The sequence below is a fragment of the Solanum lycopersicum genome, chromosome 4 (genome assembly GCF_036512215.1).
Source record: "Solanum lycopersicum chromosome 4, SLM_r2.1".
NCBI lineage: Eukaryota > Viridiplantae > Streptophyta > Magnoliopsida > Solanales > Solanaceae > Solanum > Solanum lycopersicum.
In genome coordinates, this window is record NC_090803.1 from 65,101,762 (window position 1) to 65,120,559 (window position 18,798).

Here is an 18,798-nt window from a genome sequence, read left to right on the forward strand (position 1 = left end):
ACCAATTGATTATGAAGACTACCATTCTAGTGGCATAAAGGGTGACTTCCAAAACATATAGTCAGCAAAAGAAGAGCAATGCCAAAATAATAGATCTGTTGAAAAGACATTAAGTTCGTTTTGGTAGCTTGGGCCAGGTAAACAAACTGTTCTTTACAACTCACAATGGAGATAACAAAAAGAAAGGATGAAAGAAATAGGCTCAGTAGCTACAGAAAATGCTGCATTTATCATTACTTTAAACAAATCAATATTATGTTTACACACAAATGTACATTACACATTTATCAAGAATGACACAAAAAAAATCAAGGCAAAGGATCTTTTGACATTGCTTATGTGACCAAACGGAAGAATTCCTTCAATGTTATTTGCCAAAATGTATACACAAATCTTGACCTTGTCCTATAATCAATCTACCATTCATCATCCACCTTCTAAGTATTCTTCTGCAACTACTCAGGCAATCCTATGTAGCTTCAACATATTCACAAGATGCTGTTGATGAATAATCACGGTTTGGAAAAATTCAAAAATCTAACAATTCCCAACTAAAACCCACTCCTGTAAGAACACCTAAAACCAAAATCCCCTTCACGGCTCCACCACTTCAACTGCAACCTGCATACACAATACCTGTATTCAAAATTGCATAAACCCTTGAAGAAGTGGAAGAAATTTACAGTACAATTAAACAAAATACAACTTACCAGCACTTATTTCCAGTTTCTTCCTGTACCATGTGAAAGGGGGCTCAAAAGAGATCAGAATAGAATATACAGTTGGCACAAATAAGCTAGCGACCATTTCTGCACATAATATCTGGCAGAGCCTGGGTACGAGGTCGTGACCTCATGATTGTTTCATCACTGTGTCTAATCCACTCAGAGAGTTTCCAAGGTTTTTGCCATTTCCATTTGAACTGTAATAGCCACTGATGATGACTTCTCTTCCACCTCCACAGCTTCCCACCTTGTCCTGCTACTGTTAATTTCTTCATTGTCAATTGGCCTAGTGGTACCATCTGCATCATTAGAGGTTGCTTATTATCAGCAGCCATTTCTTTGTTAATCATGCTAACTTAGAGTTAGGCAACTGTCAAACAGTCAAAGAAGAAAAAGTAAAATATTAAAGCAACCTTTCGTGATTGATCCATAAAGGCTGCTGCTTCTCTGACTGACGCATTAGCAATGCCAGCTGAATATTTGAGTTGTTTTTGTGCTGGTACAGGGATTGGAGATGGTGGACCACTCATTTCGTCAACAAAGTGTTTGTTAGAGTTACCCTGTTTCACGTTACAACATCATCAGTGTAAGAAAATGTAAAATACAAGACACCCACTAACAGTAACAGCTCTAAAAAGGAAACTAAGATCAGAACAAATCCATTTTGATTTTGTCGACAGATGTATTACTCAATGACAGTTAAAGCGTATGCATAAATAACACCAAATAGAGTTCTATTTCAGGATGATTGCAGAAAAAGAAAACTTTGACAGATGTGGATCTGAACATGAGCACTTAAAGTTAGGAAGTAAATGACCAGATAGCATACAGAAAATCTCAATCAGCCATGTATTGCAAACTCACAATGCATTATTTAAGGACTTGCATGCTTCCCTTAAAAAAGTAAGATCTAAAACACTTTATTTATGATTTGGGACAAAAGAAAAATACAAGCGAGTATGATCCTACCGAAGCTGGGGAAGACAATGCAACTGAAACAGCTTGCTTAAGCTCCTTCTCAACTTCCTTTCTCCTAATTTCACTCTGCCGCAATAGACCAATGAGTTCTTTCATCTGCTCTTTCATTTCCTTGATCTCAAGCTCCTTCTCCCAAAGCTGGCATCTGGGTGAAATAATGAGAGTTAAGGCAAAGAAAAACCCCACAGACTGCCACAAAATAGAACTAAAGATTATGCATCTACAAATTTTCCTCGTAGTTAATAGCTAGACATCATGTCAGAAACCTTCAATAATTCGTATGAATTGTGAGGTGGAAGTTGTTAACTGGAGTGTCGTCGACACTTTTTCTTAAGAAAATCATCTGTCCTCCTTTTTGTCTTTTTGACTGGAAAAATGATGTGAAAGTTTACATCTGTGTGAACATAGGGATTCGAGGGTACTTTCAAAGGTAAAGACGAGGCTGCTTACCTTTTTGCTACCCCACTTCTATTACCATTTGATGTCCCCAACTCACTGAGATCCAAAATCTTTTGCCTAACTTTCACTATTGAACTCAAGACACACCTAATCCACTGCTAAGCTCAAACGATCTCGCTCTAGCTAGTGTTTAAGATAATTTTAGTCGCACTAGAATAATGAGCATACAAAGTCTAGCCATCTTTACTTATGAAGTTTCGACCAAGCTTCATATTACAAGATACAAGACACATCAGAAGAATACCTTGTATCTGCAAGAGAATTGAACATATATTGGAGCAAACTTTTTGCATCCCCCATCGAGCGTAGTTGGTTCCAACGCCCACGATTGCTAAAAGCTCGCTCTCGTTCTTCTGCTTCTGAAAGTTGTGAAGCCATTGCAACTAGAGAATTGGATGAAATGCCTAACATATTCTCTAGAGAAGCAATTCGTGCCATTCTAGCATTTGGCGACATTGAAGATGCCCTGAACAGATAACCACAAATAGAAATCCATTAGAGTGAACTTTCTTTAGCACTTAAAATGTTTTCTTTAGTGCTACTTAAGGCTGCATTTTGGAGATACTGAATCCATTATTGGCAGATAGAATAGAGATGCATTCAGTATATGTACCTAGAGAAGCCATTTTTACCCCTTGGAGGACTCAGTCCTTTTGAAGCAAATTCATCAACTTGTTTCAAAACTGCTAGCTCTTCACCAAGTGCGGCTCGTCTGAGATGAAAAGAAACCATTTCAAAAAAGCAACCCAGAATATGTTAAGTGTGCACACATTAAGAGAAGATTAATTTAGGTAAAATAAGTTTTGTTACATACACTTGACTTTGCTTCTCATACTCATGACGAACTTCATGAACATTCACCATCACTTCAAGCTCATGATCAAGCCAACGTTGCAACGATTTCTCATTGCTCTGAATACAAAAGATACTTGACTAAATTATTTGATCAAATAGGTATAAAGACAAAAGTCCATTAGAGTCCAAAAGGAGCAAGATTGGTACCTGTCCATTTGCTACATGGCCGTTGCTAGTAACTGCATGATAAACAGAACATTTTAGTAAGTTGAACAAATTAAAATGCAAAGACTAGCATAAATCAGTGGAACCTTCTATGAGAGAATATATTTTTAATAGAAATAGAATTCACCAGTAAATAGTAATCCACAAAAAAGGCATCAGATAAAAGCTAAATATAGTGCAAACCTGAGTTCTCGCGACCAGAAGATTTACGCGCTTCTAGCAATTCTTTTAGTCTCTTGGTTGCCATAGCAGCCTCCTCCGTCTTTCTTTGAAGAACCTGAAATAAATCCATGATGCCATATAACATTCAGATATTGACTGTGATCACCTACTAGCACGAGCTTGACTATTGTGCATGTTATTCTAGTAAGCCATCAATTTATGTTAGCCATTTAACAAAAGCTGTCAAAGGTACAATAGCTTCAATTGGGCAGGAGGTGTACTGTTTCCTCTCTAATACACGCTGCATTTTGTTTGAGCTAGGTCTTCAAGAAATACAAGATCTGTTCTGAACTTGTGATCAAAGTGTAAAAAATTTCAAGAAACGGGATTTTTTCTACTCTGCTACAAATAGATGTTCAAGTGGCTGAATTTTTCTTCAAGGATCAAATCAAATGCTCAATTACACATATCCATTTCATGAAGTAGAATTGTAGCATTTAAAGACATTGATTTTTTGGATGTCACAACTAGAATGTACGTCAAGTGTTTCTTCACTAAAACAGTTGGAGAAGAATGAAAGACAACACAAGGACATAGAGGAACTTAAAATGCTCACCATCTTTTGTCGTTGATTTAAAGCTAGCAATTTATGTCTCTCATACTCATTCCTTCTTCCTTCCTTCTTTAACTGCATTCCAAAGAAATTATTGTTGGTTAACAACATAAAGTAGAGTCTCATTCAGAATGAATTGCATTTGCCTCATCAGTGTTGTGCATAAAGAGAAGACTGTTGCGAAAACATGTGTATCACTGAAATAGCAGGAACGTCATCCCTTTGAGATAATGGCTATCCACCATACTATAAGACGAAGAACGGTTGATGAAAAAAGTAATCGCAGGAAACTACCTGCAGTAACTCTTTCTCCCGCGATGCCTTCCACTGACGAAATTGTTCAGCCTCTTGTTTAATTTTATGCTGCAACTGTACCTATAAAAGGAAGAATATAAGTTGCACATAGTGGTGCAAATGGTGTTAATCAAAGAAGAAATGAGAACCAACCTTCTGTGCCTTGATTGATTGTATCTCATCTTGCAAGCGCTTTGCTGCATCATCACTCTTTTGTTTTTGCTTTAAAAGCTGAACCTGGTTCTCTTGTTTTTTCTTAAGATCTTGTATCTGTCAGCAACATGTTATAGATATTAGATTTAACCATGACACTCATGTCTATACAACGGACATGGTACAACTGGGCAGACCTGTGCTTCAAGGGACTTTAGTTTCTGGGAATGTGTATCTTGCAATTTTATTGCTTGTCCATCATTATTGGCAAGGTTTTCAACCTCAGCTAATAATCTATCTCTCTCTAGCTGCATCAAAAGTTCAGTTCAAAACAGGGACGATCACTTTGACAAGCTCAGATGACAATTTATGATAGTATTTTCATTGCTTTTTATTACCTGCACTGCTCTTTTCTCCTCTTCAAGTTCCAAAAGTTTCTTTCCAAAATGTTGCTTCAGAGCCATGGTATTATCAGAGCCTCCATAAAGTTTCATTTCAGACTGAATCGATACACAGATATAGATATCAAATCACCACATGGATCAAAGACAGGAAAACAAGCAACCAGAAATGCACAACCAAGACCATGTTTAAATTCCATATTCACAATTAAATATTTTTAATGAATAACTATATTCACAATTAAATTTTTTTGATGAATAACTATATTCACAATTAACTGCAAGTAAACCAAATACCAAACATCTAAACACGAGTTTATTACATCAAAAGACAAAACCATTAAGTGCAAGAGTCTGCCTTACCTCCTTTTGCTCTAAGCGCCTATTTAATTCGTTCAATTCTTTGTCCATTGAATCTTGCAGGAGGGTATGTTCCCACTCTTTCGTTGCTTCGTCCTCCATGTCTCCTGAATCACCTGGAAGTACAGAGACTGGCTCCAAATCAGAATATTGAACTGCTTAGATATTTAGGTTTTAAATTCTTCAAGACAATGAAAATGGCTTTCTTATCCAGAAAACGTCCCAGTCCGAAACATACTAATCGGGATGTAAACCTCACTGGAAAATGTCAAAAGTTGAGAATGGCGTACTATTTTCACTCATTGGATAGTCAGATGGTTCTATACTTTGCAAGCCCCTTTTGAGACCTTCGCTTTTTACTGAAAAGACACCATTAGCCTGAAATCAAGATGAAGATTCTGTTATGCAACTAAGTTGGAATACCGTTTCTCTTTCTTCTTTTATACAACCAAGAATCTCCGCTGACCAGTGCCCCCCCCCCCCTCTCAAATTAAATACCAAGTACCAAGCTTTTATCTGCAACAGGGTTCAACCATGATGTGCACTTACCCACACATCACAAGCTGAACTCTGACCACTAGACCAAAGCCCTGGAGGCATGATAGATCCTCTTTCCTAAAATAGGTTCTATGAATGTGGGAAGAACAATATATACCTTCACTTCTGCCCCACACTGCTCAGTGCCAGAGCCTCTTCTGCGGTACTCATGCAATTCTCGACTTAGCTCCTCATTATTAGCTTCAAGCCATGAAATTCTATCCTTGAGAACCTACACGAGAAATTTCCAATTACACCTCATTGTCATTTAGTGAAGACCGAAGACTATCCATAGCTTGATTTAATATTTAGAAAGGTTTGCTATTGACATCTACACCCGGAGCACAACAAATAGTTACCTGAATTTCATCAGAAGAAGCACCTCCCCCACGGGCGCAGAGTTCTGCCTGCAAAAACTCTAGTTGTTGCCGCATCTTCAGCATCTCACTAGATACAGGATCTCGATTGATCTGCACAAGGTTTAGGGAGAAACTCCTTAGGATTCTTGATCCAGAAATGACAAGAAGAAACATGAAATAAGATTGTCATCAGACTTACAACTGGCTTGTTCTGAATATTGCGAGCCCGATTTGCATATTTAAGAGTGTTCAGAGTTTCTTCCGCATTTATATCAGCAGGACTAATGCATGCTGGAAAACACATAAACTGGACATAAGCAAGAACATAGAAGGAATCTACTTGTCGCCAGAACAAGACATAGCAGCATCTCAAAGATCGTCAAAAAGAAGGATATCTAATAAAATTCAAAGATACAACATAATTTTAACTTAGATAAGCTTAATTTCGTTCTTCCACAAACCACTTTTATTTCCTCTGTTTTTCTCCTTTAAACTGACAACTGAAGATGTTTGGAATAAGATTGTGACATGTGCCAGATAAATACACCTCATGAGGTGTCCCAGAACAACAGTACATTGACTTCCTCACTGTGACCATCTGCCTATCACCCATCCACAGCCTAACAGGCTCAAAAGCAATGGGAGTTATATGTTCATTATATAACATCACCTCAACAATGACAAACTACCTACTAGAAAATCTCTACACTTGTGCATTTGGCTGTTTAGAATGGTCTATTCTAGATCCAGAAGAAAGAATACAGTTGGTATCACTATGTCATGATCACAGTGCTTTAATTGGAAAGATCCAAGTGTAGAGAAATTCAGACTTTAGTGAAAATGAAACATAAAAAAGTTGTTTCACTGTGATATTCAATCAATTCAAAATAGAAAGAATAAGTTGTTAAACTGGAATTACCTATCATGACTGTCCGGCTGTTACCGCCAAGGGAATCCTGTCATTTCCAGAAACTCTTAATTTTAAAAAAATCAACAAAGAATTCAATTAACAGACAACAAATAAATCAACAAGAGAACAACAGAAACGAAGTCAATTCAAAAAATGAAGATTTAGCCAAATCCTAAAAGTATCAAGCACCCTAATATGATATTATTGCCAAACTCAGTCCCACAATTTTTTGTTCATTTCCTCTCCACAAAGATGACTTCTTCTTTCATGTGATAGATTCTCCAGTGAGAAAACTTATAACTAAGATCAACTGACGTTTAACTGTTACACAATAAAGAGTATCAAGGATTTCAGGAGCACCTTTCAATATTAGAAGTCAGATTACATCACTGGGAAAAGGTTGGACTTTTTTATATTGGCCAGTGGAAAGATTTTGAAGAAACCATTTATTATAAATATTGCATCATAACTATTGATAAATTGAGAAGCAAAAGGTGTCCCTGATGTCAATGACCATTTTAACACCAAAAAGTGCAAAGAGAACTCATTTGATCAAATGAAACAAGAGGTAGTTTTGCATTATTTTGATCAAATGAGTTGTCACACACGTTCACAGTTTCAGCATACAGTACACAAATGAGGAGATGCTCAGACAGAAATAACATGTTTTTCCCATTTCTTAAAACTGGTTTTTCTCATGCTCAGTATAATAATGACATGATGTAGTATTGGAATAACCTAAAACCTGAAACCAACCTGCAATAGTCGAGTGAGTTTACTGTCTCTATATGGAACATGGACGCCTTCTTTCCTCTTTTTCTCATCTCCAAGTGCACTAATAACATTCCCAAGTGCAAGAAGGCCTCTATTAATGTGAACTCCTGCAATGGAAAATAGGTCAACAACCATCATGCAAGACACTTTCAAAACAAGCAAGAATGACAAAACAAGAACCTTCTTTAAAACGGAGACCGTCTGATCCTGTTCGTTTAGCTCTCTCTGAACCAGCAAGATCTACCAAATGCAGCTTAGCACAAAGATATTCTTCAGTCATGCATTCATTGCTATTGCCATCATTAGAACCGGTCTTGCGCATCTGCTCCATTGAAATGGTGAATATGGCATGAGAGCGACTGAAAAGTGAAAGCAAAAGGGAGATAAAGTTATCTCATCGTGTAGTATAATGTTTAAAAAAAAAATTATCAGAAATTATGCATCTTCATGAGTCAATAATCAATCCTTTCAGGATTCAAGCAACAACTGGGTTTAATAACTCTTGCAATTAGTTTGCATGTGTTCTTACATTCAATTTTACAAATTCAAGTGTCAAAGTATTACTCGTTGAAACATTTTCTTTCTTACCAAAGGAGAAAGTCCATTAGTAAATTGGAACATCAGAAATTTGAATCAAATCATCATGTGATATACAACAGCTGTATTAGTTAAACGTCATGGAAGCAAGTACCTAAAGAAGCTAAAAGACATGTTTTCTGCAAGGCTTCTTCAGTTTAATAGCTTCATTGACATTTTACCAGTAAGAAATAAACGTAGATTAATCAACTTGCAAAAAAAAGATTCATAGTAGTAAGAGCAAACGTGCAATAAAGTACCATTCGCTTCAATGGACTTTACTATTCTTAAGTTACTTTCATGCCTAATATTCTATGAAGTAACACATTAAAAAAGAGAAATAAAACTATAAAAAGAAAATATTTAATGTCAACCTTTATTCTTTCTAAATTTTGGAGTTCAATGTGAGAATCTATCATATGTCATACAAAAACAAGCAAAGGAGTAAAACAGTACACACAATACAATTAACTACATTCCAACCTGGATTGGTTATTCATGTTTGTACTGCCTGTGGCTCTGCTAAGTGATCCTTGCTCCAGACAGTCTGCCATTTCTTTGAGTGTTCTTACACTGCGTTCGGTGGATCCTGCCAATGTAATAACACCATTTGAAGATTCACGAATTTGTATTGGGGGTTTCCCAGGAATAGTTACTTTTCCATTGTGTCCATTTGCTGTCTCTGATTTGTTAACAGACACAGAATCCAGCAAATCTCGTACTTCTTCTTTGTGTATCTGCAAAAGGAATTATCTTAATAAAAATGTTACATAATTACTGTCACGAGTATGCATAATGTTATTCAACTCGAAAGCATGTCCGGAGGAGGTTTGTACAAAAGAACCACATGATAGAGGAAAATGTTTGTCTAAAAATAGTTTGATCATAGAAACTAGAAACGGTGTTTGATCAGTCTATAGGTTCAAAGTGAAGAGAACTGAAAGCAGACTATAGTGTGATGCTGCATTGACAAGAAACTTCATATTGAAATAATTAACACTATCTCTAGTATCGTCTAACTAAAAAAAGTTGGGAAAATGCATAACCCATGTGCAGAGTTGCCACCACGTTTCTCATCCATCTATTTCAATTAAGGATGAGAGCATGTAAATGTAGCTAGAATTTGGACTTAACATATAGTTTGAGTCCATCATGGAAGTATAATCCTACTATGGCTAAAAGAAGACCTCGTGTTCAACTAACAAAGTCACTCGGTTTTCTTATATGATCAATTACTCCTTTAGTGATCTCAACTACACCAAAAAGAATAAATGCAGTAATTTAGGGAACATGAGAGTCGTCTAGTAGCTGCTTTGGTTTCAAAAGCAATTTGCTTGGACAAAATACTCATTGGTAACTAAAATGCTTACAGCCTCAACAAAATGAAAAGGGAATCATATGAAAATTTGTAAGGGCACACCATACACATGGGTTAAGATTTCAGTTAACTTTAAATAGTACAGTGAAAAGAAATGAGAAAGTATACCTCAATGAAAGACACATGCAACTGGAACTCTGCCTGATTCTTCGAGGTCTCAATCTTGTTGAACAAAGAATTCATAACATGGGGAATTAGTCCAGTTTGAAAACCATCTTTGAAACCAGTTCCCATGGTGTATGTTTTGCCTGAACCTGTCTGCATTTTGTTGAAATATAAATTGAAAGAATAAGAAAACAAATGGCAAACTTAACTGTAGCCTTTATTACAGACCCACACTTCTAGTATTACCAAAATGATTTACCTGGCCATAAGCAAGAACAGTGGCATTATAACCTTGAAACAAACCATCAACAAGAGGAGCCACACACTCTTGATACATGGCAGTTGAGGGAGAAGCTGTGCTCCCGTAAACATGATCAAAAGTAAAGGAATGTGTACCAATTTGCACCTGCATGCCACCAATTATCAACCTTACCATCAATTTAAATCAGCAACATCAACTACTCAGTGTAATCCCACAAAGCGAGGTCTGGGGCATAGAGTGTACACAGACCTTACCCCTACCTTGGAGATAAAGGTATTTCTGACAGACCCTCAGCTCAAGGGAAAAAAACAGTCCAAAAAAAAAGAAAAACGGCAATTAAGAAGCCATGACTCAACAGAAAATAGCACCACATTAAACAACAAAAACAAGATAACTTCTCAGACTTAAGTGGGAGGATTTGGAGAAAGTGGAATCTGTAGTTCACGAGCTACGACTTAAAAAAATGTAACCTTTTCGCATCAAAACTATTAGCTCCATAAGGTAATTAGTTAACATGCATGATTCTTTTTGGAAACAATAATCTTCAATCAGGTGAATTATATTGCATTTGCTACACAGCTGAAAAATACAAAATCATGAAGAAAAGGTCAATCACAGATCTAAATGAAACACAAAATCTCAGTGAAAGCAAACTAATATTCTAGTCTTTGTGTGAACACCAAAGAAATTCTTTTTCCCCAATTTTAATTCTCAAACAAAAATTCTTCTTCCCCAATTTAGAATCACACTAGAATTAACCAAACACAATCAAACAAATCGAAGTAAATTCGACTAGCTTTCTGCAATCAAGCTGATTAACAGTTCAATTCTTCACCATTTTAACACACACTATTCATCAACCATTGGGCTATCAATTAAAATCAGAGTAAAAACTCCGATCACACCAACATGCAGAACCCATTAACTTAAAAACCTTTAATAGAGCTTCATTATCACACAATAAGATCCAGATCTCCAAAAAAACAACACCAATTTGAGAATCAAAAAGCTAAAAACAAAGTCCAAAAAAATGCTGAAACCCAGTAGACTAAAAAGCCCAAAAATGTTGAATCAGAGAACGACATTACAGTATTACAGTACCTGTGGCTTCCCATGGACCACAGAAACACAATCTTTACAACCCTGAAGCTTCTCATCTCCAATAAGTGGCCTTATATGAACAGCTACTTTAACACAACAATCCTCCCCAGCCCCAGGAGAAGTTTCCATAACAAATCTTCAACAACAACAAAAAAAACAGAGAGAGTAGTAACGAAGGTTTGCGGGTAGGGGAAAAAAACAGTTAGCTTAGAAGATTTTTTTCACGGAATTGGAAAGGAAGTTTTAAGGGACCAGAAAGTGATGCAGCAGCAGCAGCAACAACAACAGCTATAAGAGTCGGTGATAAAGAAAAACAGAGAGAAAAATGAAGAAATGAGAGAGAAAGGGTAGTTGAGGAAAATGGAGAGAGAGAAGAGCAATGGAGGAGTATATCACAAGATGGAGATTGTGACTGTGGCTGTAGGTGTTAGTAGTGTAACAGCAACAATGACAACAACCACTAACATAACATGTTTTTTTTTAATTATTTTGTTGCCTCACTTTATTACTTTTCACATTGATTTACATACCAATAATTAAAAATCTATAATCTTTTCATTATGGTATATCATTTTCTTTATCATAATATATGTAATCAGATTGCAGAAATACATATAATGATAAAAATAGGCTTAGTAAAATTATTAGAATTTTGTATTAAATTAAGTCATGATTAATCAAGAGATTTCCGATCCGATTCTCTTTAGGTACGGAGTTGTCTTTGCCTTCCCATGCAAATCTGGATTTAGTCACTAAAATAATACTTAAACGTGCTATTTTACTTTGCCTCAATTGATAATTATGTCCTCCATCTTTGAATGTATCATACTGAGAATTCACATCCTACTTGTGTCTCTCGTGCATTATGTCACAATAGGTCATACATATTTATTTGTTTAATTTTATATAAGTTTAAGTGTTTTATTTATAGAAATTAAAAATTATAAAAATAGATATCAAAATTAAATTTAAAAAAAAATATTTATATACTATATCTAAAAATATATGATCTCCTTTGATGATACGTTTTAATAAATCGTAAAATCTGAGACATGTTTTTTTGGAGTCTTTACTATGTTTATTTAATTTTAATTTTATTGGTTGTTGGAGTCTTGGTGTTTACTACTAGAAAGAGTGCACTGTGCACAGGAGCCCAGACGGTTCATGGGTTCAATGCTTACATGTCAGAACTCCATTAAGACTTACAAACTACTCTTTCCCAAAATACCCTTGGCGGCTTACTCAACGGCCTCTTTCTCATTTCCCGTCAAAAACAGTTGTCCCTTACACTTTTGGTCGTTATTCTATCTATAATACAACTCTCCCCATTTTTATTATCTTAGTTTTCTTCTTTATTAAATTATCGAGGATCTTAGTGTTGTGATGAGATTGTTTCATGGTAAATTAGAGATTTTAAGTTTGAATTATTAATATGGAGAATTTTTTTTTTGAAAGCATTATCTCCAAATAGGTTATATTCTGTTTAAATTGTATTTAGTCGAAGTTTCGATTATGAACACTAAGAGAGAAACAAAAAAATAATATTTCATAGATAATGTTAATACTTTTTTTGTTTTTAAAAAATGATATAGTTTGACTTTACGTAAAAACTGAAATTAAAGTATTACAAAAAAAAAATATCATACATAAAGAAAAATAGATCACTGTTTTAGAAGGAAATATTATACTCACAAGTATATACACACATTACATACAGTAATAACTAATAAATACACAAATTTTGAATATAAATCTTCAAAATTAATCAAATTAGTTAAAATGTGTTTTACATCATAATACAACACTCCCCAAAATAAATCTAAATTAAATCGAACCTTAGATATATTATGTTGAAAAAGAAAACAAAAAGAGTTTGAAAAATACTTTAAGTTTGATCGAAATTGTTGTCACGATATCAAGTTTTACGGAGGACCTTTTACCTCATGCGCTATTTAATAGTGTATTTTAAAAATATATATTTATCCATATAGATACATTACTATTCATAATTATTTGCTATTTTTGATATTCACGTAAACTCAAATATACCTTTAAAATATATAAATAATTAATATAAAAAATAAAAAAAATTCAATATATTCCAAAAAAAATTCTCAAAAGAAAGTTTGCACACAGCGCAAACCACGTGATATATGGAATCGTATACGATTACAAGGAAGATGTTGTTTTAATTTTCTTTGGCACGAGCATGCCTAGTTGGGTTCGTGTTTTTTAATATTCTATACTATACTTTATTATTTTCTTTCATTACTCCTATATTTTTATTATTTTAATAAAGAATCGTCTACCATCCTATTAATTAAGTGGGGCTTGAAAATTCTATTAGCTAGGATCACTAGGGTTGTGGAGGGGGCAAATAAGTTGTAAGGGTGATTAGTTAAATAATTAACCAAAATATTGTGTTCTGAATATATTATAAAAATATATTATTTTGACGGTTGCATTTTACGTATTTTAGTTTAAGCATAAAATTTAATATTATGGTATTGAACTATTGGAATTTTATTTTTCTTTTAAAAAGATAGCACTAAATATTAAAAGTGATAAATTTGTCATAATTAAGTATTTAAATACGTGATAAAATGTTTATTATTAAACATTTTTATTCAAACTTCGAAACATATTTATTGAGATTAATGTATATAATTAAAGAATTTTGAATATATTTTAAGTGGTTAACTTGTTTACGTAATAGATATTTCAAAAAGTGCTAAAAAATTTAATTGAAAGTTTCTAATGAAACAATTTTATTATGTATTCAGGTGTAGAACTTAAACAAGTCGTAATTGAAGTAGCTAAATAAAATTTAATGATTAATTTTAAAAATTATTTATATACTACTCAAATTTTTATTGTTTGCAACAAATTTTCTCCATAATTGAAAGATTGTTAGTGACATATTTCTCGAACATAGGAAGTCATATCTTGATCTCTTTATAAATATCTCATAAGTTTTTTATAAATTTTTCGAGATATTTTTCTAAGAAAATATAATACCTTTTATATATGCATAAATTAAATTTAGAGAAAATTCTAACTGAAAAATAGTACCATGTTGTAAAGTCTTACAAAATTTTTAATGTTTACCAATACCAAATGGAATTATGAAATATTGGAAAAAGAAAGGATTAGTGAAATTAACACCATGCCCGTAGTAGTTTAAGGATTTAAAACCACTTTAATAAATCAAAGTTATTATTTTACTTTTAAGTCTCTAACCAGTTAAAGCTGATAATATATTTTATTAATTATCATAGGCTAACAAACTACATATAATAAGATAAAATACCTATATCTCTATTTTTAAAAAAAATATTGTCGATATACAATACTTTAACTCACTGTTTAAATGTAAGTTTTTCATTTACAAGTACAAGCTTAAATTGACTTTAGCAGTTTAAACTAGATTAAAAATCATTTGGTTGTTGTTTTGTATAAGTGCAATTATTTTTTGTAGGGACGATAGAGAGAAAGGTCAATTGCACTAAAATTAAACTAGAAACAGTTTAATGGACCCATGCTGCTAATAGATATTAAATCGAACTCCTACCACCCAACTAATACAGCTCAAATGGTGGTACAAAGATGTCTCACAAGTTCACAATACAAGCAAACAAAGAACAATAATAACTATATACGACAATAATAACATACTCGATAAAATTTATAAGTGAATTCGAAAAAAATAATACTTACATAGATTACAGTTTTACTTATGAGAATAGAAAAATTATTTCTCATAAATCATCAATTCGACCAAAGCAAATGATTTAATACAAATTCTAATTATAAAAACTATATGAATATTGCACGATCATATTTTTCTATAAGAACATTAATTCTACTATAATGTCTAAGTTTTTTTGTGACAAATTATATAATTATCCATGTCAAAGGAACGTTAGAGCAAATGCTTATACAGATGTAGCTACTTTATTCACCACAATAATTAGTAGATTTACTATATAGTGATAGGTCATTATCTCTTTGAGATATATTGCACATGGTTCGGTAATCAATACGTTTTATAAAACCCAAAAAATAAAATAAAGTTAGATATTTTAAGGTGATTGGGGGGTCTATATAGTTGTCTTTGTGTTTAATTTTTTTTTTTTTTTTTTTTTGTGGTCACTTTTAATTTACTAAATTATAAATACTTAGTGAGGAAAATGAAGAAAAAAGGGGAAAATGTGAACAAGGCTTGATAGACACATGTCTATCAAAGTATATGCCAATTGATTGAATTGAATTGTAAGATTTGTATAGTGTTTTTTTGGAGTCTACCAAAAGGATATATAGAAGAAACTTGAAGGGAAGTCCCGTGATCAAAGAAAGACAACTCCTTTCGAAAGGGACAATTGTTTTGTGTGTTGTTTGGTATCTAATATATATATTTTTTTTATATTAAATCAATCAAATTAATAATTATTTTTTTAAAATGAAGAAAATAATTGTTATAAATAAACTGAAAAATATAATTATTTTTCTTCGCATTCTAAGTTTTCAACACAGAAGCATATATATATATATACCTAAGAAAATTTACACATTTAGACCTGATAACGAGGAATATATCAGTCATTTCTATAATAATAAATATATATATAAATCACTTTCTTAATAAGAGATATGTTAATTCTAAATTAAAAAGTTTGAAGAATATATTAACTTTTTTTCTCTTTTATATATGAAATCGTCTTTGATAACAAATGGAGATTTTGTATGTTAAGAGGAAAGGAGAAGAGGAAAGGTGAGAAAAACAAGAGATAAGCCAGGTTGGTGGTGTCCTACCTCACATGGTATAGTGGAGCCCACAATCCACTTATAAGTCAGACTTCTCAGCCAAAGCAAAGGCTCCTCCTCTTAAATGGTATATTGGTCCCCTTAGTTTTCATCACTTTATTATTATTTATAATATTTATTATTGGATGGATAGAGCAACCTGTAAATTGTAATTTTGAAGAAATAATGATTAAAGAGGAAAAATGGAAATTTGATCGAATTATAACTGGACACGAAACATTTGATTGAATTAAAACATAAATTACACTTAAATCATTATACTATATAGTTTCTATTCTAATTTATTAGCTTCTCAACTTTCTTCTTTGAATTCTTGCTAATAATTTTGCTGCGGTTTTGGTTCCAAGTTCCAAACAGATTTTCACACAATCTTATGTCTCATTGATTAATTAAATTCAATTCAAATTAAGTTATTTATTCTAATTTATTTAACACTTTAAAGTTAAAATGTGATGTTCTTTATTTAGATGGCTAAAAAAAGTGTCACGTTAATTTACATGCTTCTTATTTTTTTTTATTTGCACAAACATATAAAAACAGACTAATTTGTAAAAATGTTTAATATTAAATTTTCAAAAGAATATATAATTAGAAGAAAAATAGTCGACGTGTTAATTCACTAGAAAATGCAACCATGCACGGACTTTAATTATCGTCCACTAGGTCATGTTTAGTGAATTTTACGAAATAAGACATATTTCTTAAGAAAAATATTTAACGATTTAAAATGTATGTTATTTTTTATTATCATTTTAAAATTATTCTTCTAAAAAAGAACCTATTAAATAAAAGATAAATTAATACTAAAATAATTGAAAAAATTCTCTTAAACTTTAAATAATTCACTTATTTTAAATTATTAAAAACACATCTTAAACGATTCACTTAATACGAAATATTATAATATATAGTACTATGTTTATGGTGAAGATGAATTAGTAGAATGGTACCAAAACCAGCTCAGGTCTTTGACAATTAAATTCAATAGCACATTACCCATTGCATACGACATTAAAATTTTCCAAATACAAGCATGCTTCAATGTCTCACTCATATTCTTTAATTTATTTTTTAATTGGATCTCCTTTACCGTACATATTATTGGCTTATTCTTCTTTATTTGTATTTATTAGTGCTCTGTCTTGCCTTCCTAGCACATGCCCTAGAATCCTATACCATTTAGTATTTATTCTTCTAATTTTACCTTTTTCTTTTCAACTTTTAAATATTTCATCTGGTGTTCGATATTTATAATGATATAAACATGACACGAGAGTTACATAAGAATTATGACATCGAAAGTGGTAAAAGTACCATAGCTATAACATTGAGAGTGGCAAACAAATTGTTCTTTTACTGTTTCAAAAAACAAATCAAGAAGTTATAAAAAAGGGATAATGCACAAGTATCCCTTCAACCTATGCTCGAAATCTCAGAAATACACTTATACTATATTAAGGTGTTATTACCCCTGAACTTATTTTATTAATAATTTTTTATCACTTTTCAGCCTACGTGACATTAAATTGTGGGCCCAACGTTGACTGACTTTTTTTTTCAAACTAGTACCACGTAGGCTAAAAAGGGATAGAAAATTACTTATAAAATAAGTTTAGAAGTAATAGAACCTTAGTATATTATAAAGGTGTCTCTGAGATTTTGGGCATAGATTAAAGGGCTACTGTACAAATGAGCCTTTAATCAATAATAACATGATTTACTCGGCTTTTAATTAGGTGCAAAATGAAGCTATTTCAGGTATTAATTGACTTACAATAATAATAATAATAATCAATAGTTACCTTAAGACACGCATTTAGGCGTTAATTAGTGTTTTAAATTTTTTTCAGAGACGTGCAGAAATAGCTAAATGCTCCATTATTTATGGCACAAAATAAGCACTTTGGCAATTTAATTAAGAGGTTGATAATTTTGTACGTCGTTACTCATTAGGCTTAAATTCTGTCGTTAGGAGGAACTACTTAACTTAATTAGCTGTTTAAGTTTGAGTTGTTAGATTAACAAATACTATATAATTATGACTTGTTTGAGTAAAGAATTTATGTTACACTAAATAATTAATCATTAAAATTTTTGAGATGACTTAATCCTCTACCTAATTAAACAACTTAGGATGGTACATGCAAGATCATTTTCAATGACAAGATTAACATGTTAGCTGTTTTTTTACAAATGCGGCTGTTTAGTGGACCACATAACGTGGTTAAAAGTTAATTAAAAGCACTTTTATGGACCTAATTAGATGTACTAACGAAGTTCTTAGTATCTGATTATTGGATTAATGAATGATGTTGACATTTAACCCTATATTTAATTATAGCAATTACGGTTCGCTAAATGTTAAACTTAATTAGGTACTGATCAGATAAGATTGGAGAAGTCGGCAATTGATCATTTCAAACATATATATTTTTGTTATTTTCACCTATGTTCGGTAATAGATTTTTGGATTTCTATGTATTGCAAGATATATATCGCTTTTAATAGAATATTTTTTTATTTTTAAGGGTTTAAAATCCAAAATCTCTAGTTATTGATAGAAAAATTACAATCATTTCACTGAAATCCACATCAATAACTGTTGTATAATAATATAGTATAGATTAAATATTGTGATTCTATATATCATAAAAGAGTTTGTTTGGTTCATAAAAATTATCTTTTACATACCTATGAAATATTTGAAGATTAAAATATCGAGTTTCTTAAAACTAAAAAGATATTTTTCTTAGTGGAAATAAGAAAAACAAATAAATATAATCATCATTTCGTGTTAATTACCGTCC

General features: G+C 32.4%; 1 protein-coding gene across 4 annotated transcripts; it reads right to left on the reverse strand.

The window, feature by feature from the left end:
• Positions 1–210: 210 nt before the first annotated feature.
• Positions 211–11,639, reverse strand: LOC101247910 (kinesin-like protein KIN-4A). 4 transcript variants are annotated; one of them, XM_069297419.1, is made up of 26 exons: positions 11,168–11,639; positions 10,064–10,210; positions 9,808–9,957; positions 8,805–9,058; positions 7,926–8,104; positions 7,728–7,852; positions 6,981–7,017; positions 6,261–6,352; positions 6,062–6,172; positions 5,821–5,934; positions 5,456–5,543; positions 5,169–5,281; positions 4,803–4,904; positions 4,602–4,712; positions 4,405–4,521; positions 4,252–4,332; positions 3,961–4,032; positions 3,366–3,459; positions 3,165–3,196; positions 2,977–3,074; positions 2,776–2,874; positions 2,407–2,628; positions 1,695–1,848; positions 1,139–1,285; positions 711–1,024; positions 211–621 (listed from the first exon to the last, which is right to left on the reverse strand). In XM_069297419.1, the coding sequence occupies exons 1-25, from the start codon at positions 11,294–11,296 to the stop codon at positions 797–799; spliced, it is 3,096 nt and encodes a 1,031-aa protein (XP_069153520.1). In that variant the 5' UTR covers positions 11,297–11,639; the 3' UTR covers positions 211–621; positions 711–796. The 4 variants fall into 4 exon arrangements, with proteins under 4 accessions (XP_069153520.1, XP_025886631.1, XP_010320318.1 ...); XM_026030846.2 differs by having other exon boundaries at positions 211–636; XM_010322016.4 differs by having other exon boundaries at positions 5,169–5,296.
• Between the last annotated feature and the right edge of the window lie 7,159 nt (positions 11,640–18,798).

Bases quoted from the DNA above. Each gene is read 5' to 3' on its own strand.
- LOC101247910 (XM_010322016.4), bottom strand. From the start codon at position 11,296: ATGGAAACTTCTCCTGGGGCTGGGGAGGATTGTTGTGTTAAAGTAGCT. The intron at 8,105-8,804 runs GTTGGAATGTAG...TTCACTTTTCAG, and splicing joins AACATGAATAACCAATCCAG to TCGCTCTCATGCCATATTCA. The intron at 4,522-4,601 runs GTCTGCCCAGTT...TGTTGCTGACAG, and splicing joins TAAAGTCCCTTGAAGCACAG to ATACAAGATCTTAAGAAAAA.